Here is a 25,950-nt window from a genome sequence, read left to right as displayed (position 1 = left end):
AACAATAGAACCAAACTTAACCACTAGCCAGTTTTAGTATCTTTATTTGTATTTCTCTACCATACAGAAAGCAGTTAGACAAGTTTACTATAATTCCTTGCCTGAAACCTTATTTCTTGTTCACTTTAAAAGAAAAAAATAGATACTTTAAAATATGAATTCCATTTGTGATCCACTTTATATTTTAAAAAGTTATCCTCTGAAGGTTTTCTTGCCCATGTTATTAGGGTTTTACAGTGAGCCGTTGATTTGGACTCCCCCACCATAAAGGATTTCTTTGGCAACATGATTTAAATAGTCTATAAAGGGAGCTTTTGTTTGATAATGAGTACATGCCAGGGGCCTGACCCCTAGATGGGTTATAGCATTCCTTGGCTTGACCTTAGATAATACGTCATGAAATAATGAATTGAGGTTTTTGAGTAGAGATGGTGTTTGCTTTATTGAATAGTAACTATATCATGATGAAGGAAAAAAATACATATATTGCTAAAAATTAACTTATATAAATGACTGCCACTTCTAACCAGTTATCCTACAGGCTAACAAAAATTTGGTTTAGAAGAATTTTCACTAGAACCGAACTGCAATGTACTATCATTAAAACATATCTATAGCCTTGGAAAAGACTCATTTGATTAGTGAGGAGGATTTTTTTTTCATGCCATGAAGAGAAATATCTTCAGAAAGTAAGCAGTTTTCCCCCATCGTGTGTCATGTCATAGCTTTTCATTTAGAAGGAAGAACTAGTCTGTTTTTATATCCTTCTTTCCTGACCTTGGGTAAAAGGCCTCAAATCATCCTATTAAAGATATAAAGACTCAATAAATACTTCTTAGAAAAATTAAGAGGAAGAGTTCTGTTTGAAGCAGTATGGAGTACTGGCTAAGAGCTTGGGACTTTGATGGCTTGGAAATTATAACCACTCTTAGTCTTTTTGTCTGTAAAATGGGGAAAAATTACAGTACTTACCTTAAAGATTTTTGTGAGGGTGTAGTGAGCTAGTACATGTAAAGCACTTAATATGGCACCTGGTACTTAAAACATTCAATAAGTAATAACTGTCACATTATCCATATTATTATTTGATGATACATTCTGTTTTCTCTATGGCATCTAGGATATTGTTTTCTAATCTACTCATCACCTCGGATCTCTCTCTCTCCCAGATTTCAGAAGGGTTTTCTGCTTTTCATTAAAATCATAAGAAAATTGTTTGGGACACATTGAGGTGACAATTTTACTTTCACCAATTAAGAATAAAAATGATCATTTTCTCTCTAAACCAACATTTAGCCAGTGTTTCAGACAGTGTTGACCAGCAGAAGACCTACAGCAAAGCTAAATTTTATGTTGACTAGTCATTAAGGAAAAGAATACTGACTCAGATGTATTTACCAGTCAGTAGAATTGGGTCCTGCCTACTTCCTATAATTTTTTCTAGATAAGCTCTTTATAGTCCCATAACACTGTTCTCTCAAACTGTTAGACTCATTTTTTTTTTTTATCATATCAGCATGTTAAAGGCTTCTGCGAATTTCATCTTGCTATTCTAATCTGCTGGATTATTAATGCTAGTCATTGATGATTTTACTACATTAATGTGATAGTAGATAACAAGGTAGAGTTCCTGTTCTTTAGGTTAAATTAAAACAAAAAATAAAGACTATTTTTAGTTGCTGACTTCATCTGTAATTTATACAGTGGTATAACTAAGTCATTATAAAAATTTGTTCTTGTTGTGCTGCTTCATCATAATTTTGGTAGAAGAAAACAGAAAAGTTGCCCAAAACAATGGAAGGATCTTTAAATATCAGAAAAGAATTGTTTTTTAATTGATGTTTTTTGAGTGAACATTAGCTCCTTTTTGAAACTTGACCTTCAGAGAGAGTGTTTTTGCTTTTCTTTTCCTATTCCTTGATTAGGCATATATGAATGTTAGAATTCAGTGAATTCTGTGTTTGAATCCTATCTTCTTAAGAGGACAGTAGTTTTCTTTTGCTCTTTACTCAGCCATTGTTATGTGAAATATACTTTTCTCTCTTGAAAGTCTCAATGGTTATGGAAAATTTCATAAAATTTCATAAGAAAAGAGAAACCAGAAGTTCATTATGTAATTCACTCATATTTCCAACATATAAATACCACCGTGTAGCAGATACCTGCTGTGGAATTAGAAGTCTCTCGGATTGTTTTCTCTTCTCTGGTTAGTACCCTGGAATCTCAATATAACATATACACCGTTGGTCAAGTTGATGAGTCAAGTAGCCATGAGTGAAATGTTCAAAATTAAATCAGAAGATAGGGCGCCTGGGTGGCTTAGTCGTTAAGCGTCTGCCTTCGGCTCAGGTCATGATCCCAGGGCCCTGGGATCGAGCCCTGCATCAGGCTCCCTGCTCAGCAGGAGGCCTGCTTCTCCCTCTCCCACTCACCCTGCTTGTAGTCCCTCTCTCGCTGTGTCTCTCTCTGTCAAATAAATAAAATCTTTTTGAAAAAAAATAGTAAGTCAGAGGATAACGTGGGATCCAGGCAGACAAAAATGCCCTTCCTCTTCAAGGACTTACATAGCTGAAAGAAGAAAGAACTCAGCTTGTACCTACATGTTTCCTTTCATGAGGAAATAGATAAGCCTAGCTGGAACGCTGACCTGAGTCATAGGTTGGGTCCTAAGGGATCAAAAGTAGCAAAGTAATCTACTCAAAGTAATCTTGGATCAGATCTGAGCCACATCCTCAAGGGAGAGCTAAGAGTCAAGCCAGGGACTCTAAATACCAGCACCAGATCTCAAGGAAGAGAAGTGGAATTCTTTAATGGGAAAGAGCCAAGAGTCAAGATGCAAGTGAAAGTAGTTAGAAAGGGAGCAAGTAGGAAGGGTACCAGCTGGTTGGGGCAGTCTTTGTCCCTATAACAGTTTTGTGGTTTTATACTTGAGAATCTCAGATTTGCTGAAAAATACAGAAATTGAGTAGATTTAAGGTAAAAAGAGAGTGATCCCAAGGGCAGGAATTGAAACATTGTGCCTATAAAAAAAAAGTGGCAACAGAGATCCCAGATGGATGTTTTAAACTTAGGCTAAGTTGATGAGAGACATAGGAAATAGGGTATTCTTATAATGGTAGAAACTAGTGGCAAATTTGAACAGGTATTCTAAATAGTCTGTATTCTGTGATTGCTCTGGAAAGGGTACTACAAAAGAAAAAAAAGTAAGGAAATTCTTATGACTGCAGGGTTTAAATCTAAAGAAGAGAAATATCTTCCCTTTTGATTCCTTAAAGATGATGCTAGTGAAATATTCACCCAGAAAAGCAACAATAGAAATCCTACCCAGAGAACTTCCTACTTGAGAGCCACCTGGGTGGTTCCCCATGTCATCATAGTCCTCTTTGGTGTGAACAGAAGAGTTCTTAAACATTAAGCCTGGTTGTTGTGAAGTATTAAAAAGATAAGGTATGTGAAAGCATCTCATAAGTTGTAAAGTTCCATTTGGATGTATGTCCTCAGACTCTAGTGCCCTCCAAGGCTCTTGCCAGTCTTTCAACTCAACCCATTTATTTCTCTGATTTCCATATTCCTGTTAAGAGCATCTCCTCTTTTAGTCTCCCAGACTAATTCTAACACTTACTGATTCTTTAGGGCCTTTTGCATGAAGTCTTTCTTGATTCCTCAGCAACCAGATGTACTTTTCTTCACTCTGTGTCCCCTTCCCTGCATTGTGCTGATTCTCAGTTTCTGTTTCTTGTTTTGTTTTTTGCATACATATGTTTCTGTTATAATACCACATGTGTTTTCCTGAAAAACCTCCAGTTCTGCAAAATCATGTACTAAAAATAAACAAGTATTATGGGAAAATAGGATTATAAGCAGGTCACGTAAAATCCACGTAACTAAAAAAAAGGTCTATATAACTTTGTAATCAAAGCCCTAATAAAAATAGTGACAATCCTAATAAAAATATTAGCACAGTTAAATCTCCACAGACATTTGTACCTAGAAAGATACTCAGTCCATCCTTTGTAGCCTTCCTTACTCCTGGGGCTCACATTTTATTCTTCAAGATGTAACGTCAGAAAAACTTTTGCTTCTATACAAACTAGTTTCACCAAAATTAAAAATACAATATGGGGATATCAGTCAGTTTTTGGCTGTCATTTTGTTTGCTTTTTAACTCAGAGAAATTTCTTCACATCCTTTTCATTTGCACTTGCCCTTTCCCCAGATATCTTAATACAGTGGAAAATATAACAGCTCTTAAAGCTACAAAACCAGCTACTTCTTGCAGAAAACTCTTGTGTAGGGTTTACATCCTTTCTTCTTAACATAGTGTTAAAGCTTCCTCTTAAAGAGGAAGCTTGGCCCTATTCCCTTCTTAATAGTAACATAGTGGAAAAACTACATATGAGCCATTATACCTTCTGTGTTAAACTGACACCATTCCCATATTTAATGATCTCATAGAGTTAAAGTGCATTCAAGAAACGTGCTTTGTAGCAGAATAGGCTGTAATTGTTTCATTCCCCTTCACCTCCTTGTCTGTGAACTCACTGAGGAAAGAAACTGTGTTTAACTCACCTCTATATCCTCCAGTGCCTGGCATAGTGCCTTATGCTTAGAGGGGGATCACAGAGTAGTTCTTGGCTTGAATTAATTTGTTCTGCTGCATAATAAGCATAAATACATACTATGGGGAAGTTCCTTAATATGAGGATTGACAAAACCTAAATGATTTTGTCCAGCTTCCTTTGCAGTCAATACCTGCCCTCCTAAGATCACAAGTGTTCAATTTAGAGATTACACACTCATTTTCTTTACATACTCATATCTCTGAAAGGCATGTGGAAACATATTGTTACATCTGATGCTTCTTGGAGATTAAGCCCAGTCCTCCTACATAAAATTCTGCCAACTTGTCTCCATTTCACTGGTCAGTCACTAACGCTAAGCAATAGTTTTGCAAGTCAACGGGTCAGTTCTGTTGTGTGCTGTGTTGATTGAAATGGTGGAAATAGTATATGTTCCTTGTTTCAGCAAGGAAACTGCAACCTTTCCCACATGAGACCGTAGACCATCTCATCAAAGGAAGGAAAGAAGGAACTATCCATAGTTAAATTCATTTTTGTCCTAAAGCAATTGCAATGGGAAATTCTTGTCTTGGGCAAAGGCATTTAATTTTCTGTAGTTGAAACAATTGCTAAACCTATAACCTGTACATTGCCATTGTAGTAATCTTAGTCATGAACTCAGATGCATCACTGCCATTCATTAGACTTACTAGACTTAAGATCTTATACATCACTCAGGTGAAGGGGAGATAAATATCAGCTCTTTGTTTTTTCAGAATGTAAAGAGGCTCCTGCAGAACCCCAAAGTGACAGAGTTTGATGCTGCCCGCCTGGTGATGCTTTATGCTCTACATTATGAGCGACACAGCAGCAATAGCCTACCAGGACTAATGATGGACCTCAGGAATAAAGGTGTTTCTGAGAAGTATCGAAAGGTAATCAAATTTATATATTAATCCCACCAAACAGCTAGCAACTCTATTATTATATTCTTAGTTCTGACAAATCATACTGCTTTTACTCAGAAATGTATAATTATGTCCTCTCATGGCTTCATTTCCTTAATAAAGGTATTTTCTTATGAAATGAGTTTCCTGATCCCCAAGCAATAAGAGGTGGTTCTCTTTTTTCCTAATAGCTTGTGTCTGCGGTAGTTGAATATGGTGGTAAACGGGTCAGAGGAAGTGACCTTTTCAGCCCCAAAGATGCTGTGGCTATTACCAAACAGTTCCTCAAAGGATTGAAGGTATGCATCTCCTCTATACTTTACTAAATGAGAAACAGTGGAAGCCCCTGCGGCTGAGAGTGAATAAATAAGATCTTCAGAGTAACTTCAGGATTGCTGCTAATTTAGTACTATGTCAATTAAATGAAATTAAAGCAGACATCTCCCAAAAGCTTTTTCTTCAAATGCTTTCTGTATGGGAGCAGCATCAGCATTGGACTGAGCAGCTGAACAGGGAATAATAGAATATTTCCAGGAAATACCCCAGAGTAAAACAGACAGTTCTGTTGGTTATAGCTGTTTTACTCCATTTCTTTATCATTTAAGATTTGTTTGGTTGTTTTTCTTTGAAGGAAATTAAAGATGAAGCAAACAACTGTAGATCTTTTAAAATTACTATTTTCTTAAAATGGTAAAAAAAATTAGTTTTAGTCTGCAAGCCTTTCTTATGTTTCCTGAAATGTTTTCATTTACCTGAGTGTTTCTTGACTCCTTTTCTATGTGGTCGTTTCCTCTTATTTGCTCTACCTATCATATAATATTTTCACAAAAGGATAAGAATCACTGAAAAGATGATAAAGGATTTAAGCAATTCCATTTCGAAATTCTTTTATAATAGCTAGGCTTAAGTTACGAAGTATTTTTATGAGATTAGAACATTTCTAATTGATGAAAAGAAAATTTTAAGTTATTTAACCAGAAAATTCCCATTTGAATCTATCCCATGAAATCCCTATTGAGTGCATGTCCTTTTCTGATGAGTATCATTAACTGTTATATTGCAAGTTCCCCCAAAATGATATAAGAATCATCTTCCCCTGTCTTAGGGAGTAGAAAATGTGTATACTCAACATCAACCTTTCCTACATGAGACCCTGGACCATCTCATCAAAGGAAAGCTTAAGGAAAACGTGTACCCTTATCTAGGCCCCAGCACTCTCAGAGACAGGTAAGGTAACTAATATTAATAATAAAAACCAGAAACACTAAGAAAATAGGAAATGTGGAGTGTTGTAAGAGACAACAACTAAGATGATATTGCTCTACTCCTCCTTCTCCTGTTTTTTCAGTTCTGAAATACTTTTGGTTTTACATGTGTCAGGGTTAGATATAAATTCACCTACTAAGCCTGCAAGATTATTTCTTTTGGAATAAAGAAACAGGTGTTTTGAAGTATCCCATATACTTGTATTCTGTCCTTTGGCATCAGATGAGTTTACTTATGCCATTTAAGGTTCAGTTCCATGGCATTTAACATTTGGAGTTTCAAAAATTAAGGCCAAAAATAGATTTGCTGCTTGGTTGCCATCCAGAGCAGGTTGTTACTATTTTTGGTGAGGACTGGACTTTGCCAAATGTGGCCAGCATACGAACTGAGACCTAATTAACAGAGGCCATTTGTTACACAGAAGCAAAGGATGGCTTGCTTTTGGGGTATTAACCGAAGGAAGGAATTAATCGTCATTTTAATCCAGTGGTCTGTTAGTTTTAATAAAAACAAAACTCGTCCAGATCAACTTACTTAGATCAACCTGAAATTTTAAATATACACAAAGTCTACTTTGTTATAAATTATATTCTTGTGTATTTTTTACTGGGACCACATATTATAAAGAACCTAATATATGTAATGGGATAGATTGATGTGCAAATTGTTACTATTGGTAGACTTCTTCAATTATTTCAGCTAATCATAACCTAAGAGTCTTGGAAGAATAGTGTTTTATAAATATAATAAACTTCTGAAAGGAAAAAGATGACTCTTTTATATGGTAAAATTTTTTTTTTCCATTTTGTTCCTTTAAAAAAAAAAAAAAAACCTCTGTAATTTGGTAACAACAGAAAAGAAAGATCTTTTAAAAAATCCAAGGTTGAGAGGCAGAATATCTGGGGTTAAATTCAGACAGTACATTCATTCAGATAAAATGTTTAAGGACCTTGGCGTCAAGATTCAGAAATGTCAGCTAAGTGGAAAGAATGCAAACCAGCCTAAAGCTATTTACCTATCTTAGAGGCTTTTTGAAAAACAGTATAACTCTATTAAATGGCCTTCTAATTAGTATGATAAAAGTAAAAATATTACTTTTTCATGAATTTCATATAAGAATTATCAATTAGCTATTTATTGCTAAAGAGACACCATACACCACCAGAAAAGTATATTGTGTATGATTAGTTCATAACAGCAAACCTTTCTAATTTGGGTGATTCATTTCCGAACAAAGCTCAGAATGATGCTTTTCCAACAAAAGGCATATTTATCAGTTGTCAGCATCTGTTAGCATTTGTCACTATTACCTAAATACAAATATAGTTAATAATTCAATTGCTGCATCCTTTTATATAACAGATATTTATTGAGTGTCTTCAGTATGTCAAAAACTGTTGTAAATGCTGGGGAAATAAAACAGGAAAGACAAGTTACCTGCCCTTATAGGAACTTACGTGAAGGAGACAGTAAGCTAGTAAACAAATAAAGACTATGATTTGAATGAGATAAGTGCTATTGAGGAAATAAATAGTGTAATAAGCTACAAAGTAACTTTGTAGAAGTGAGGGGGGCTGTTTTAAATGGAGAGAACCTCTCTGAGGAAATGCTATTTAAAATGAGCTTTGAAGGGGCGCCTGGGTGGCTCAGTTGGTTAAGCGTCTGCCTTCGGCTCCGGTCATGATCCCAGGGTCTTGGGATCGAGCCCTGCATCGAGCCCCACATCAGGCCCTACATCAGGCTCCTTGCTCAGCGGGGAGCCTGCTTCTCTCCCTCTCCCTCTACCTGCTACTCCGCCTGTCTGTGCTCTTCCTCTCTCTCTCAAATAAATAAATAATCCTTAAAAAAAAAAAAAAGATGAGCTTTGAATTACAAGACAGAGCCAATCACATAACAATTAAGAGAAAAAGCATCCCAAGCAGAGGGAACACTGGAGCAAAGGCCTTGAAGAGAGAACTTGGCAAGTTCATGGAACGGAAAGAAACCCAGTGTGGTTGGGGCATAGTGAGTAAGGAGGAAATAAGTTGAAAAAAATAAGTAGGAGCTGGATTACATAGGGTCTTAAGAAGGGTTTTAAATTTTAAATGTCAAAGGAAACCATTGAAGAGCTTAGACGTAAGTGACATGAACTGAATTACTTATTAAAGGATCATCTTCTAGGGAGAATTGATTTCTTTTTTTTTTTTTTTTTTTGAGAATGGATATTTGAAGGCAAAAATAGAAGCAGGGAGACTACTTAGGAGGCCGTTATAATAATACAGGTAAGGAATGAAAGAGGTTTGGATAAGGAGGCTGGGAGAGAAAGAATCAATAGACTTATTTAATGGAGTCATCTACTCCACTAAAGAGGTTGTCTACTCTTACCCTCTTACCATAGAATAAGAGAGAAGTGAAGAATAACTCTCAGGTTGGGGTGGGGGGCAATCAAGTTGTTAAGTTGCAGATGCCTATAACCAAGTAGAAATGTTGGATAATAAATTGGGAGTCAACAAGATTTTGGTGATATTTAAAGCTATGGGATATAAGATATATAAGATCACTTAGGGAGAGAGCATAGAAAGAAAAGAAGAGAGCCTAGAGGATTGAGTGGAAGACATGGAGCCAGATATGGAGACTGAGGAGGAGGAGACCTAAAGATAGAAAGAAAACCAGGAGAGCATAGTGTCATACAGACGAAGAAGCAAGTGGTAACCTGAGTCTAGTCTTCTGAGAGGTAAAGGTGAAAACAGTGAAGAATCCATCAGATATGGCAACACGAAGGTCTTTGGTGACCTATTCCCAGTTTCCGGGAGATTAGAAACCAAATTAGGGTTATGGGATGTAAGATAAAATAGAGATAACAAATGTATATAACACTTTTAAAGAAATTTTGCATGAAGGTGTCAGAGAAATGGGATGGTAGCTAGGAGAGAGTGTGTACTCAAGGGAAAGAGATTCTAGAGCATATCTGATGAGATTGTAATCTAATGAGAATTACCCTAAAGAAAGAAAAGTCAAAAATGCTGAAGAGAAAGAGGAAGAACTACACAAGTCTTTAAGGGATCCAGAGCATAAGCAGAGGAGCCTTTGATAGAAACAGAGGTACTTTTTTCTTTTTAACAATTTTGATGGTGAGAATATGGGGCCATGTAAGCTGATTGCTTCTATTTTCTCAGTAAAATACAATGTCAAGTTATCAACTGAGATAGTGGGTAAAAAGAGAAAACATTGTGAAACTGTCATCTTGCAGGCCAGGAATCAGATTTACTAGGGAAATGTAAGTAGGACTTCTAGCCAAAATTGAGTGCCCATTAGAGTTTTATGGTCATTAATTTAAAATAGAGGGGCACCTTGGTGGCTCAGTCGGTTAAGCGACGGACTCTTGATTTCAGCTCAGGTCATGATCTCAGGGTCTTGAGATCAAGCCCCAAGTGGGCTCCACACTCAGTGCGGAGTCTGCTTGTCCCTCTCCCTCTGCTCCTCCCCCCTCTTTTTCTCTCCCCGCTCCCAAATAAATAAATAAATAAAACCTTTAAAATAGAGCCCATGAGCCTAGTTGTGTGGTTTTCTCCAGCAACTTTTGGCTGTACTAGATTAAATGAGGATAAGGCTGGCAGCTAGGCCCAACCTGGATTTGGGGAATTGAAAACAGAAGGAGGGTATTAGATGGTAAATAAAGTATTGTTGAGTGAATTAGTGGTCTTGATGAGGTCAAAGAATTATTATAGTAGAAGTATTAGTGTAAGTGAATTAGAAGTTGAGGAGCTTGTTGTTGGAGAAAGAGATCTTGAATGCAAGATTTCACAACGCAGATACTTAAAGTGAAAGAGTTTAGGTTATAATCATGGGTGTTGGTTATGAGGGATGGAAGAACACATCATCCTGGGTGAGAAGACCAGGATGTGAGATGAGTAATCCACATTGATGTGAAAGTCACTGAAAATCCTGAAAGGAACAGCAGTGAAAAGGAGGACAGTAAACCAGAGCTAAAATCTTCAAGGAATAAGAGAGTGACCAGGAAAGGAGGTCAGGAGAAAACAGTGCAACCGCATCATGAGCTTCTAACATAACGGAGACATGGAAGAAGGCAGAGAAGTTGGTTCCGAAACAACAGGACAGGGCACAGAAGATGCCTACACCACCTTCTGGCCCTGCTTAACTGCTAGCAGGTAGACTGCAGAGGCCTTGAAAAGACCTACTGAACATTCTGCTTCTAAAAGTTTGCTGTCTAGATATATTGTGCAAGTACAAAAAGACATATAAACAAGGATAGTTACCGAAACATTATTTGTAACAGTTAAAAAAAAAACAGAAACAGGCTAAATATCCATCAATAGAGGACTAAATTACAGTACAGTGCTATGCATTCTTAAAAAATAGCATAACTCGGGCACCTGGGTGGCTCAGTCGTTAAGCGTCTGCCTTCAGCTCAGGTCATGATCCCAGGGTCCTGGGATCGAGCCCTGCATCGGGCTCCCTGCTTAGCGGGAAGCCTGCTTCTCCCTCTCCCACTCCCCCTGCTTGTGTTCCCTCTCTTGCTGTTCTCTCTCTGTCAAATAAATAAATAAAATCTTTAAAAAAAAAAATAGCGTAACTCTTCATGGGGTGATATAAAAACTTTCTAAGCTATATTGGATAGAAAAGCAAAATGCTATAATATCCTTTTTGTGTAAAAAATAAAACCCATATCTAAGCATAAATATTATTATATACACATGTGTATATAAACAAGTCTGCTCAACTATACATAGTATGTATGTAATATATATGCAAGCATGCATATCTTTATGTATAGTATACATACTTTAGAAAGAATTAACAAGAAAGTGTTAAGCGTGGTTACCTCTGGATATTGAGACAGTAGTTAGTTGTATACCTATCTGTCTGTCCCATTAGATACTGATATTGTATTAAGTATCATTTTCTTGAAGTAAGAACTATATTAGTATTTGGGTTTTTCACAATATTTAACACAGTGCTTTACAAATAGGTGTTCGATAGGTGTCAATTTCTCATGTAAGCATCTATAACAGTTGATATGACAAGATTTACAGTTGGAAAATTTAAACTAGAGAATAAATTTGGTTGATGTTACCAGAAAATTTAGATTTTTACAGTTTCCCAGTAATGCTCTACAATATTTTGGCTCTACATCCACTAGGCCTCACTCTCAGTTCTAGCCGCTGTCTTGGATCATCACATTGAGGAGAGTCATTGATTTTAGTCATCCTTGTGATAATTTAAGTCTCATCATGATAGAATTCCTTGGTTTTGTTGTTATTAGGAAGTATCAAAGGAGATGTGGCAAGAATACAACTTTGAAATCAGGAACACCTGTAGAAATGTTTTAGCCCTTAGCTATTAAATATGTGGTTAACTTGTTTGGCAGTATAGCCATATCTACAAATTGAGTTTTGATCTTTCTTCTGCAGATGGGACTCCCACATATTCTATTTAGCAGCCTCATTTTTCTTTCTCACTCCAGAATTGCTCCTTGTCCCTCATAAAAACAAGTAACTTAAACATTTGGTGAGAGTGGAGCTATCTGGTCCTGCATTCCACAGTCAATTCAAAAAGGAAGTACTTTTTCACGTTTACATAAATTTAGTGGAATCTTGTTGCAGCAGTTCATTTTGTTTCTATAAAGACAGCAGTCCTTTTCCATTGGCCTTTTTTCCTACAGTAAATGCTCATAAGATCCTTATTATCTCTAAGAACTCAAAAATTTGAATTTTAGCCATAAGTGTAATGGTCCACAAAGTAGATAAAATATTGCCTCTTAAAAGCTTAAGGTTTTCTACTTAGTTTATTCATGTATAGAAGTAATGATTTCCAGAAATTCTATATGTGAAAAATGTTTATTTTTATAATAAAATAAGATGTAAATTGGTTGAGTTCTCAAGATGTCCTTGTATATCTATATGCAGCATGAACTTGCTGCTATTCTCTATCTAATGTTTGCTGCCTGAATTAATTAATGCCTTCGGTTGCTGGAGTGAATTACAGAGCACAGGAAGATGTGTACAAAGAATTGAACTTGTGTATTCCACTTAGCTTCAATCATCATATAAAAATGATTTGTTGTGTATTTTGCCATTGGCCTCATCAGAACATCTACTTTTAAAATTCACCAGGGAAAGAAAAGAAAAGGAAAAATGTCAGGGTTGTATTTTTTTCCCCATCGATGTTCCTCCTTAAGCCAGCTTGAGTAAGTAGTAGGAGGTTCAGGAAAACATTTATTAATGTTTTCATAACCAAATGTAACATAGTCATCTTTTTAGGTACACAATTAAGTCAAGGTGTAAGAATCTATCCCAGTATCTAAGTTTTGTCCTTATATTAATATAACCTATACCCACAGTTACCATCTGCAACATTTTCTTCCCTCTCCAGTAATACGAAAATACTCTGGCACCCTGAAATTATCAGACTAAAGGATAGAGTTCTTGCACTCTTCTAGGAGTCTGCTTGAGTTTATTCCTTCCCAGTTCTTGCCTTTCTTTTCCACAAGAGACAGACGTACTCTTGAGGCAGATGATGGGCAGAGGGCAGCTATAAAGAAGCAGCATCTCTTTTCCTGGATGATCCTTGTTCGTCTGCTCAGCTGCTTTTTAAATTGACTTACCAGATCAGGAGCTCAAAAATGTTACTGTCCAGTTCCTCTCATCAGTCACTGTACCCCTGCAAGGGAGAAACTTCCTTCCCTTCTTCTTAATGAAATAATCTGTGCAATTAATGAGTATTTACTCAAGATAAACTGCATAATGAGTGTCAGCCTAGGGTTGCCCCTCAACATAAAGAGTATTATTGCATGTGGAATCTCCCTGTAAAAAAAAAAAATACTCATTTTCTGAGAATAGAATTTCATTTCAGCTTTGAAGATTTTATTACTTCTGAACACCACAACTACTTTTTTTTTTTCCTGTTTCTACCTAGGCTGACACCCAGATAGTTACAACATAGACCAAACAATTGGCAGAATGTCTTCTGTCTCCTCGACGGCACATTCTTGCAACATTGGATTTTTCTTCTCCACAGAACTCATTCTTCATGTCCTTTAATGAATATTAAACCAGTTATGACTATATTTGAGAAGCCATTATTATCTCAGCTCATTGGTACTCTAGAACCAATAGAGTGGGAAGAATTAAAAATTTACATTCTTTGAAATTTGGTTGAAAAGAAATTGTATCTATCCATGAGGGTAATACTATGATAAAGGTTACAGAGACTCATGTCGCTATTTAAAATTATAGCCAACTGTAGCTTAGTTGATCCCCTTATGAAATCGATTCCTAAAGAGTCTGACAAGAACTGAACTTGAGTCTTAGCTGTTCATATTCCCTTTCCCCTTCTGAAGAAAGATTAGTCAGAACCGAAACAATACCTATCAGTTGGAGAAAAGGAAGAGAACCTGTATTTTACCTGAATATTCAGTCCTTGAGTAATTAAGAGTTCATCATACTTGGTAGAAAAATATTACTGTCATAATCATGCAATGTTTCCTAAGCAAGTGACCTTTCACGGCAAGAGAAAGCTGGCCAGTAACTGGAGGCAAGGACTTGAAGGAAAGAAACCTTGATGGTGTAGAGTATTTTAGTGATTCAGGTAATGCTTTCCTGTAAGTTACAAAGAACCTCTTTCCCTGCAGCCTCTAAAGCACTAGATTAATATTGGACTAATAACTTAGTATCTACTTCTCTGTGATACTAGAGGAAATCACACATATTATAGATTAGTGCCACTACAAATTCATTGTTTCTAAACTCAGTTGGGCCTTCCCAGATACTCAAACTTTTATGCATCCTTAGTTCTTTCTCTTTGTCTCTTTCTCCACATCAGTTTTGAATGTTTTCCATTCTCTCCAAATCACCTAACCCACCCCAGCCCACAGCAGTGTTTCCTAGAGAAAAAAAAATTGAATCTGTCAGACATTAACTCCCTCAGTGTCTAGCCCCCATATTTATAAACTTATTTACATATACCTACCTTTATGTCCTTCCTCCATTCTAAAGGAAATACATCCTTTTTCCTATTTAGAGCTAATCATTCTGTCCGCGCTCTAGTTTTAGACTCCTACCATCTCTTCTGAAGCCTTCCTGTATTGATTATTTGCTTGCTCCCTTTCTCTCCCTGCCTCCTATATTTTCAGCTTCTCCTTATCTAACTACTTTCCCACAGACTACAAGCATACTTGGGTTTCTCCTATTAAACAAGCAGTAAGTATAAAGCCCTTGAATCCGGGCTCTCCTCTAACCTGTCTCCTTTCTTTCACAGTCAGGCTTCCTGGATGAAGTCACTGTCTTCTTCAATCCATGCACCCTGGCTTCTTACTCCACTATAATACACTGAAACTTTTCTTACAAATTCATATACAACAGCATACACAGTGGTCTCTTTCAGTCCTCACCTTATTTACCCGACTGTTCATTTCACACTGTTAAACATTCTGTTCTTCTTGAAAGTCACTTGTCCCTTGGCCTCTCCCTTCTGGTTCTCCTCCTACCTTTCTGACAGTTTCCTTCTCAGTTGCCTTTGCTGGCTATTCATCTTGCTTGTCCTGTAGTTGTTAAAAACTCTCCAAAGCTCTGTCTTCCGATTCTCTTCTCACTCTACACACTCCCTTGGTCGAACTCATCTATTTCCATGGCTTCAGCTGCCACCTGTATTCAGGGAAATCATTAGGCCTAAATGTCCAGATAATATATTTAGTGGACATCCCTACTGGGATGTTCCACAGGTATCTCCAACACATGTTTTTGTCTTTCAGGAAATCAGTCTTGCTTTTTTTCCTCAAACCTAAACCACTACACCTAGTCACCAAAACCAGAAAACTTAAAGTTATCGTGGACTGTTCCTTTATTCTCATCCTCCATATTTAACCATTGACCAAATACTGAAGAGTCCTTTTTTTTTTTTTTTGTCTCCTATATCCAGTCCCTCCTCTCCACTCCTGGTATTTCTTTAGTCCCATTTTTCATCATATCTTTCTAGAAGTCTTACAGTGGCCTTTTGTTCTCCATCTTTTCCCACCTGCATCCCCCAATTCATTCTCACACAGCTGCCAAAATTGTCCAAAAAAGCAAATTTGATCTTGGTAACCTGTTATATCCCTTCAGTGATTCAGTGATCCCCCATGAAATATAAGACTCAAGGCCTTCCACGGTCTGGCCACTGCTTATTTCTCCCTCTCTTTCTCTCACTATGTCTCTAACTTATCTGCTTCATTCCAGAGGAGTTAGGATGACTCCAAAGTTTTTATCCTAAGCAACTGAAAAGATAGACTGGCCATCAACTAAGATGAGGAAAGCTATGGGTGAAACAAGCTTGGGGGAGATGAGGAATTAGAACATTTGAATTGAGAAATTTATTAAACATCTAGTAGAAATGTGGCATTTAGGAGACAGGTCTGTCTGGGCTAGAGATAGAGATTTGGGTGTCATCAGCAGAGCGATGTATTTAAAACCATACAACTTGGGTGTGATTATCTAGGGATGATCGATAAGTTTAATAGAACTTTCTACAATGATGGAAATGTGCTCTATTAGTGCCATCTTATAAGGTAGTCATTAGCCACATGTGACTATTGAGCACTTGAAATGTGGCTAGTTCTACTGAGGAACTGAATATTTTATTTTATTTTAATTAGTTTAAATTTAAATAGCCATATGTGGCTGATGGTAACTACATTAGGCAAAGTAGATCTAGAGAGTAAGTGTAGATGAAGAAGAAAGGAAGACCAATGACTCCACCATTAAGATGTCAGGGAGATAAGGTGAAGCCATTAAGGAACACTGAAAAAGAGCAACTAATGAAGTAAGAAAACCAAGAATGTGATGTCTTGGAAACCAAGTGAAGAAAGTATATCAAGGAGGAACAAGTGATCAACTTAATTAACTTAAAATGACCAAAAGCCTTGATAATACATGGTGCTGAAAGGATGGGGAGAAATAGGCACTTTCCTGAGTTACTGGTGGAATGACATCTGTGGAGCAACTTGGTGATATCTACCAAAATTTAAAATGCACACTAGATCCAAGATAAGGACAAGGAGCAGAACAGTGCACATAAAATGCTTTACTTGTGTATATGTATATGTGTGTGTGCTATACGTATATATACCTATATGTGTAGTGTGTATATATGTGTGTGAATATGTATTTATGCATGTAATTACTTATATATACACATAGACAATATCTCCAAAAGGACACATAAGAGGCAAGTAGTAGTGTTTGCCTCTACATTGAAACTGAAGTGCAAGAGCACTGTGGTGGGAGGGAAACTCACTTTTTTTATAGTATACCATTTTGTATTTTATATTATATGCAAACATTTATCTAGTCAAAAATAGTATATTTTAAAATAATAGGGGCGCCTGGGTGGCCCAGTCAGATCTGCCTTCAGCTCAGGTCATGATCCCAGGATCCTGGGATTGAGCCCCACATTGGGCTCCCTGCTCAGCGGGGAGCCTGCTTCTCCCTCTGCCTCTGCCACTCCCCCTGCTTGTGTTCTCTCTAGCTCACACTCTCTCTCAAATAAATAAATAAAATCTTTTCAAAAAAAATAAAAAATAAAATAGCAAAAATGATTATAGAATATATAACAGTAGGTAACTCTTAAGCATTGTTGTGCTAAATACATTGTTTCAGGTGAGTAGTCTTAAATGCTTATTTTGTCTTAAAAAGTATGTTTGTGGGGTACTTGAGTGGCTTGGTTGGTTGGGCATCCGACTCTTGATTTCGGCTCAGGTCATGATCTCAGGGTTGTGGGATCCAGCTCCATGTTGGGCTCCATGCTGAGCATGGAGCCTGCTTGGAATTCTCTCTCTCCCTCCTCCCCCTGCCCCTGCTCATGCTCTCTCTCTCTCTCTCTCTCTCTCTCTCTCAGAAAAAGTAATTTTAGTGTTTAAAGCATGATTTTAAGTTCCAGGCATTTCACACAGAAATGCCATGATTGACTCTCTACCTAGTTAATTGCAAAATAACCACCTTTTCATCATTGGGAGCCTTTTATTGGGTTTCTCTGCAATTCAGAGATTATCTGAACATATTTAATTTTAGCCGTAATATCTGATTCTGTTTCCATGAAGTGCCATAAGAATAAATCCTCTCTCAGTTAATTCCTTCAAGGTTTTAGAAAGAGACAAACAGAAGGGAAATGTAGGGGGGGTTTTCCATGATTTATACATAAGCCTGTATGATTAAAGAGGTTTCTATTTAGTTTTGTGCTATAACCTCCAAAATGGATGCTTCTACTTGATGTAGTTTTAAATAATGTCCAATAAGTCATTAACAAAATTACTTGCTTGCTAAGATCAAGTAATTTTATCTTCTTTTGGTGGCATAAGAAAAGAAAAACAAGGCAAACTGTTTTGAAATGATATGGTCTCCTTCTTGTTGATATCTATGAAGGGGCCAATAGGAGGCTCTTCTGTTATGAAGCTGTTTTGATAAAGATTGGAACACAATAAAACTACACAGTGCTGCCCAAATGAGGCAAGTGGCTGGGCTGATATGTCAGTATGTCCAGTATCAAAACTATACTGAAGAGTTTTTTGTTTGTTTGTTTTCACAGGGTTTTTTTTTTTTCTTGGTTTATCAAAGGATTTGAGAACAAAGATTTTAAGAAGAGGTGGAGTTCCCAGAAGTGCCATTAATTTATATGTCCCATTCTCTTTTTACACTCAAAATATTAAATGTTCCTAGTTTCCATCTTATGGGAGCATCCTAATATACTGGTACTTTCCAAAATACTTTGAAGTCCTTGGACAGAGGCCATTGTAATGACACTGTACTAAGTATTTGACAGAGGGTTTATATACGAAAGGAGTTGTGTAGTACAAGTATAAATTACTGCTATATTGATATCATGGCACAGTGAAGTACTCTGCAGCCTCTTGAATATAAAAGAATATTTCTACATTTGGTTCCAGCAAACACTATTGTGCTATTCTGAAATCCACAGCACAGAAATTATAAGACATCCGCTCATAAACAGAAAGCAAATCACTATTCAGCATTTCCTGCTCTGTTTCCTGCCAATTTCAGATAATTAAAACTTTTTTAAGCCTTTTATTCTATTCTGCTTTAATTCTGCTTCCTCCACCAAAAATGAAAGATTTAGAAATTAAAACTGTGCATATAGTAGTAACACCAAATCTTTGCCTTTTTCCCCTCTTATCCTATGATGTTAACTTTCTTCATTATTGCAGACCTCAGGATATCATTGTGTTTATAATTGGAGGAGCCACCTATGAAGAGGCTCTAACAGTTTATAACCTGAACCGTACCACTCCTGGAGTGAGGATTGTCCTGGGAGGAACCACAGTGCATAACACGAAAAGGTAAGGGAGAACATTCAGTCCTACGACTCTGTTCCCTTTCCTAGAGAATAAAGCTTAAATTTATAAAGCTGAATAAACTGCTGGTAGACCAAAATGCATCAGTTCATAGTGTAATAGAGATGAAGGATCTAACTCCTTTAGCTTCATAAATCAGCCAGTTAGGTCAAAGACCTGAAGAGTAAGGACCAGCCTGTACCATTAACAATTTATATTTCCTGTGTTCAAAGGAGAAATGTTATAGCCACAGACTGGCACTTTGAATATACTGAAACATAATGGTATTGAATTCTGCGAGTTTTTCTCTTTTTGTTGATTAATTATATTCATTCAATAAGTATTTAGTAAGAAGAATACAAAGATGAATAAGATTAAAATCCTACCTCAAGGAAATCATTGTCTATTAGGAAAGATAGAACATAAAAAATAAAAAAATAAGTGCCTAGAGAGGCAGACTAAAGAGCCATGGATTATCAGAGTGACTAAGAAAAATTAGCAAATGTTTCATGGAGAAGATAGTGCATAAGCTGAACCTTGGGTAGAAAATGGACATGAGGGAGAGAACATACTAGGCAGAGTTAACCACATGAACAAGTTACGGAAGCTGTAGACAACAAGCATAGAAAAAGGACGGCAAATAGTCAACCAGCTGGAATGTGCATAATAAGTGAGAGGGTTGACTGAATGCCGTAATTGTGAAAGGCCTTGAATTCCAGGCTGAGGAATCTTCACTTTCTTGTGTAGAAAATGAAGAATCATTGAAAGTTATTTAAGCAGTAAAATTACAAGAGGGTCACAGTATTTTAGGAAGATTAATTTGGAAACTAAGGGTAGGAAAGACAGGAGGAGGAGACTGGAGAAGCGTGGCATGATAGTTGAATTTAATGATTAGAGACCCTGAGAGATCCATGCCGAGCCATGTACATACGCATGGATATATTGGGAGTCATTAGAGGTGTTTGTGTACTTTTTCCTTTTGTATTTTTTTTTAAGATTTTATTTATTCATTTGAGACACAGAGATACAGAGAGAGAGAGAGGGAGCATGAGCAGGGAGAGAGGCAGAGGGAGAGGGAGAAGCAGGCTTCCTGCTGAGCCAGGAGTCCGATGTGGGGCTCCATCCCAGGACCCTGGGATCATGACCTGAGCCGAAGGCAGATGCTTAACCATCTGAGTCACCCAGGTGCCCCTCCTTTTGTATTATTATTTGGCTTTTTAACATAACTTTTCCCCTTTATTATGGAAGTAGTACACATTCATTCTGAAATTCTTTTAATTCAGAAAATATAAAGAGAAAGAAAAAGCTCCCATAATCTCACCACTTTGATCTTTTCAGACCTTTTATTTCTAAGCTTGTATAAACATTTATATGAGTGTGTCAGCAGAAAAGGGATCTCTTCTACATTCTGTTTTATGACCTGAATTTTGTAGTCTATGATGTAAATATAAACATCTTTTAGTGTTAAATATATAATCATTCATTCATTAAACAAATATTAATTGAAAAGTAAGATTACCTGGGTTGGAATCCTGACTTTCCCTCTTACTGTTTATGAATTTAGGCAAATTACTGAAACTCTTAGTCAGTTTCTTTCTTTTTTTTTTTTTTAAAGATTTCGTTTATTTATTTGACACAGAGAGAGACAGCTAGAGAGGGAACACAAGCAGTGGGAATGGGAGAGGGAGAAGCAGGCTCCTGGCTGAGCAGGGAGCTCGGTGCAAGGCTCAATCCCAGGACCCCAGGATCATGACCTGAGCCGAAGGCAGAAGTTTAATGGCTGAGCCACCCAGGCACCCCTCTTTGTCAGTTTCCAAAGATTACTGGCCATTTATATATTTCTTTTTGAATTGCCAGTTCATATTCTTTCCCATTTTGCAATTGGGGTATTCCTTTTTTTTCCAGTAATTTTATTATATCTATATAATTAAGGATATTAACCATTTGTTACATATCTTTGCAAATAGTTTTCCTTGTTTGATGTTTTTGTTTTACATTATTCACAGTATTTTGTTGTATAAAGGTTTTATTTTATTTTATTTTTTACTTTTATGTAGTCAAAGCTACCAGTGATTTCTGCCTTTGGTGTCATGCTTGTTAGTTTTTTTCCAGCCAAAATTATATAAATACTAACCTCTATTTTTTCCATCATTTTTAGGACTTGTATTTAAAGTTATAGCTTCATAATCTATCAAAATTTTATTTTGTAAACTGTGCCGTAGTTTCCTTTTATAATTTATAGAAATATTACATATACTTACATACTTCATTACATACAGAGAAGCATACAAATGGTAAGCAGACCACTCAATGAAATATGACAAAGTGAATATAACTATGTAACCACCACCCAAACCAAGTAGTAGAATGTTACCAGCACCTCTGGAAGTCTCCCTTATGCCTCATGTCCCCTCCTTGTCACAACTCCCGCAAAGTAATCACCATTATGACTTCTATCACCGTAGATTAGTTTTACTTGCCTTTAAAGAGATGCTTGTTGGATGAATGAAGAAACAGGTTAAAAGTAATCTATTTCTGCCTTTCTCAAATAATACAAGGATCTTGGAAGGATCCTGTGAAGGATCTCTAATCATTTCCTAAAAACATCTTAGTTTAAGTTTAGAAATCCAGGTTGATAATTTATTCTCAGCACTTAAACGTTAGAAGGCAATAGAATATTATTTTTAATTGTTGCTGTTAATAAGTCAAATAAATAAATAAAATCTTTAAAAAAAAAAGAAGTCTACTCTCACTATAATTGTTTTTGGGGTTATAGGCAATATATTCTTCTCTGATTCTTTTTAAGATTATCTTTTTGTCTTTGGTGTTCTTGTTTCAGTATTATGTATCTAAATGTGGATTTATTTTTATTTATGCTACTTGGTATGAAAATTCATGTTTGGCATAATTACTGGAAATTTTCCAGTCATTATTTCTTTGAACATTGCTGCTTTTCTGTTTCCTCTGTTCTCCCTTTTTGGAATTCCTATGAGATATGTGTTAGGCCTTCATCTGTCTCTTAACCTCTCGTTTATACATCCGTATCTTTCTGTGCTGCCTTCTGTGTAATTTTTTCAGATCAGTATTCCAGTTCAATAATTCTGTCTTCATCTGTGTTTAATTTGTCCATTCAGTTTTTAACTTCAAAGGTTATATTTCTATGGCTATAAGTTCGTTTTGCCTCTTTTTCTAATTTGCCTGATGTTTTTGTTAATTTCTTCTTTCCTCGTGTTTTCGAATCCTTCATTTTTCTTTAATCACATTAGTTCTATAACCCCAAATACTTTCCGGTTGTTGAGCAATTAAATAATCTTTTATGTAAAAATAAGAAAGTGAGGCTGCTTTGCAAAAGGTCTAGACTAGATTCTTCCAACTAGCCAGCTTTGGTATTTCTTTGTCTGACCTGACAGTATGTTAAGCAGTACCCTGAATTATGTTTGAGCCAATAGCATTAGCAATAGAAGGTTTGATAAAATCTGGAGCAGGGGGGCACCTGGGTGGCTCAGTCATTAAGTGTCTGCCTTCGGCTCAGGTCATAATCTCAGGGTCCTGGGATCGAGCCCCGCATCGGGCTCCCTGCTCAGCAGGAGGCCTGCTTCTCCCTCTCCCACTCCCCCTGCTTGTGTTCCTGCTCTCGCTATCTCTCTTTCTGTCAAATAAGTAAGTAAGTAAGTAAGTAAATAAATAAATAAATAAATAAATAAAAATCCCTGCTCAGCGGGGAGCCTGCTTCTCCCTCTCCCACTCCCCCTGCTTGTGTTCCTGCTCTCACTATCTCTCTTTCTGTCAAATAAGTAAGTAAGTAAGTAAGTAAGTAAATAAATAAATAAATAAATAAAAATCTTGAGCAGGATTGTTCACTGGTCCTAACCAATGAAACTTTTTAAGGAGGGAGTTACTGTGGTAATTGCCAACCTGGAAAATATTAGTTAAAGTTTACAGTACATAAATGATCCAAAATCAGGTGTTTATCATTTATATTTACAAAGATATAACCTCTAGCTAATAGGTAAACAGTGAAATTTATCACAATCAGTAAAAAAAAAAAATAGGGGCTCCTGGGTGGCTCAGTAGATTAAGCATCTGCTTTCAGCTCAGATCATGATCTCAGGGTCCTCTCCCTTTGCCGCTCCCCCTGCTTGTTCTCTCTCACTCTCTCTCTCTCTCTGTCAAATAAATAAAATCTTTTAAAAAAATAATAATGGAATTTGTATTTCAGAGATCAGTTATTGTAAAGGCTTAAGTAATCGAAAGTAACTTAGCTTCAGCTTTTAGTGGAAGGGCTCCATTTTCGTGATGAGTGTGGGCGACCTTGGGTATTACTAGCATATTGAGTAAGATTACAACTCTTAATATATTTTGAAATCTTAGACTCTCAGTAAGTGGAAAGGTTAATATTTTTTAAAATCAGTTTTATAACTGGATTTAGTGGGGCTACTGTGAGCTAGCAAAGAACCTTGTTTTGGGGGACAGAAAGTTTAATAATTTGTTTCTGTGAATTGTTAGGGTTTAATTTTTGTGCAGGGGGCTTATTGTACAATTCCCTATGTAATATGTGGGTTATTTCTTTTTTTTTTTTTTAAGATTTTTATTTATTTTTTGACAGAGAGAGACACAGCGAGAGAGGGAACACAAGCAGGGGGAGTGGGAGAGGGAGAAGCAGGCTTCCCTGCTGAGCAAGGAGCCCAATGCGGGGCTCGATCCCAGGACCCTGGGATCATGACCTGAGCCGAAGGCAGACGCTAAACGACTGAGCCACCCAGGTGCCCCTGTAATATGTGGGTTATTTCTTAAGGAAAAGTCCAAAGGAGTAAGTGCCACACAACATTGAGCTCAAGAGCTGTACAGCACAGAAGTAGTATTTTAAGAGACTGGTGATCATGAAACAGTATACTTTTAGATGTGAGTGATGAGTGTCCTCCTTTAATACTTGGAATCATGTAAAATGTGATATGGGCTGCCCTTCAAGGATATGGATTAGTGGGATATTGGATCAGGAAAAAAAACCATGTCTTGTAGCTGGGAGTGTGATGTGCTGATATAGAAACTACTATCCCTCCAGAGTGGGAAATGCCTGTTGCAGGATATTTCTGGGATACAGGTCACTTGATTTCCCTGATTTCTTAAGTAAAACTTGAGATCACTACAGGTTTATTCTGCAGTCAGATCCCAGCACCACCACTTACTAGTTTATGATTTGGGACAAGATACTTAATGTAATGGCAGATAGGTCAAAATTGATCTCTTGCATCCTAGAAAATTACATGTGCCCTTACCTCTCGTGTAGCAATTTGAGTAACCTTCATCCTGGGATACCTTCTATTTCTAAAATACATCAAGATTGGGGGTGCCTGGTTGGCTCAATTGGTAGAGCATTTTTTTTTTTTTAAGACTTTATTTATTTACTTGAGAAAAAGAATGAGAGAGAGAGAGCATGAGATGGGGGAGGGTCAGAGGGAGAAGCAGACTCCCTGCTGATCAGGGAGCCCAAAGCGGGGACTCGATCCCAGGACTCCAGGATCATGACCTGAGCCAAAGGCAGTTGCCCAACCAACTGAGCCACCCAGGCACCCAAGCATGTAACTCTTGATCTTGGGGTCATATGTTTGAGCCCCATGTTGGGCGTAGAGTTTACTTAAAAAAAATTTTTTTTTTACTAAATAAAATATATCAAGATTACTGCGTATTGAAACAAAATCTTAGTTGTAGACAAAAAATAAAGAACAGAAAGCAATTCTTTTTTCTCTCCCTTGTATATTTCCAGAAATTAATGTAATTTTTTGGTAAGAATGGGGCCTGTATATAAGTAAGCTTCATCTTAAGCCAAAAGGTATCTGAAGATGTCCCTTAAATTTCAAAAGAAGATATACATTAGTTGAATCTGAAATTCAACTTGCCATTCAAAGTTATTTGAATTTAAGCTCCTCTTTCTTAAGTACCTTCTTTTTTAAAATTGAGGTATATTAGTTTCAGGTATACAGCATAATAATTTGATAATTATATATATTGCAAAATGATTACCACACTAAATCTAGTGAACATCCATAACCACATATAGTTACAAAAAATTTTTTTCTTGTGATGGGAACCTTTAAGGTTTACTCTCTTAGCAAAACTTTCAAATATACAATGCAGTATTATTAACTATAGTTGCCAGGCTTTACATTATATCTCCATGACTTAATTATTTTATAGATGGAAGTTTGCACCTTTCAATTCCCTTCACCCATTTCACCCAGCCCTCCACCCTCTGCCTCTGGCAAGTACCAGTTTGTTCTCTGTATCTATGAGCTTGGTTTTGTCTTATTTGTTGTGCTTGGTTTTAAAGTCCATGTATAAGTGAGATCATACAATATTTGTCTTTCTCTGTCTGATTTATTTCACTTAACATAATGCCCTCAAGGTCCATCTGTGTTTCTACAAATGGCAAGATTCCATCCTTTTTTATGGCTGAATATTATTTCATTGTGTGTGTGTATGTGTGTGTGTGGGTGTGTATATATATACACACACACCACATTTTCTTTATCCATCTATTTGTTGATGGAGCCTTAGGTTGTTTCCTTATCTTGGCTATTGAAAATAATTCTTCAATGAACATGGGGGTGTGTATATCTTTTTGAACTAGTGTTTTTGTTTTCTTTGGATAAATAGCCAGAAGTCAACTTGCTGGATCATATGGTAGTTCTATTTTGAATTTTTTTGAGGAAGCTTCATACTCTTTTCCATAGTGGCTGCACCAATTTACATTCCCTCAACAGTGCACAAGACTTCCCTTTTCTCCACATCCTTGCCAACACTTGTTATTTCTTGTCTTTTTGATAATAGCCATTCTAACAGGTATGAGGTGATAACTCAT

General features: G+C 36.7%; 1 protein-coding gene across 2 annotated transcripts in view; it reads left to right on the top strand.

Moving 5' to 3' along the window:
* Positions 1-25,950, top strand: part of VPS45 (vacuolar protein sorting 45 homolog) — a 64,977-nt gene that overhangs the window by 18,675 nt on the left and 20,352 nt on the right. For both annotated transcript variants that reach the window (XM_036098373.2, XM_036098372.2), the window contains 4 exons: positions 5,336-5,494; positions 5,698-5,805; positions 6,612-6,733; positions 18,966-19,097. In XM_036098373.2, coding sequence (XP_035954266.1) covers positions 5,336-5,494; positions 5,698-5,805; positions 6,612-6,733; positions 18,966-19,097 — 521 coding nt within the window. The remainder of the gene's footprint in view (positions 1-5,335; positions 5,495-5,697; positions 5,806-6,611; positions 6,734-18,965; positions 19,098-25,950) is intronic.

The sequence above is a fragment of the Halichoerus grypus genome, chromosome 5, assembly GCF_964656455.1.
Source record: "Halichoerus grypus chromosome 5, mHalGry1.hap1.1, whole genome shotgun sequence".
Classification (NCBI taxonomy): domain Eukaryota; kingdom Metazoa; phylum Chordata; class Mammalia; order Carnivora; family Phocidae; genus Halichoerus; species Halichoerus grypus.
The sequence above is the reverse complement of the archived record's forward strand: the minus strand, read 5'-3'. Positions and strand labels throughout refer to the sequence as shown.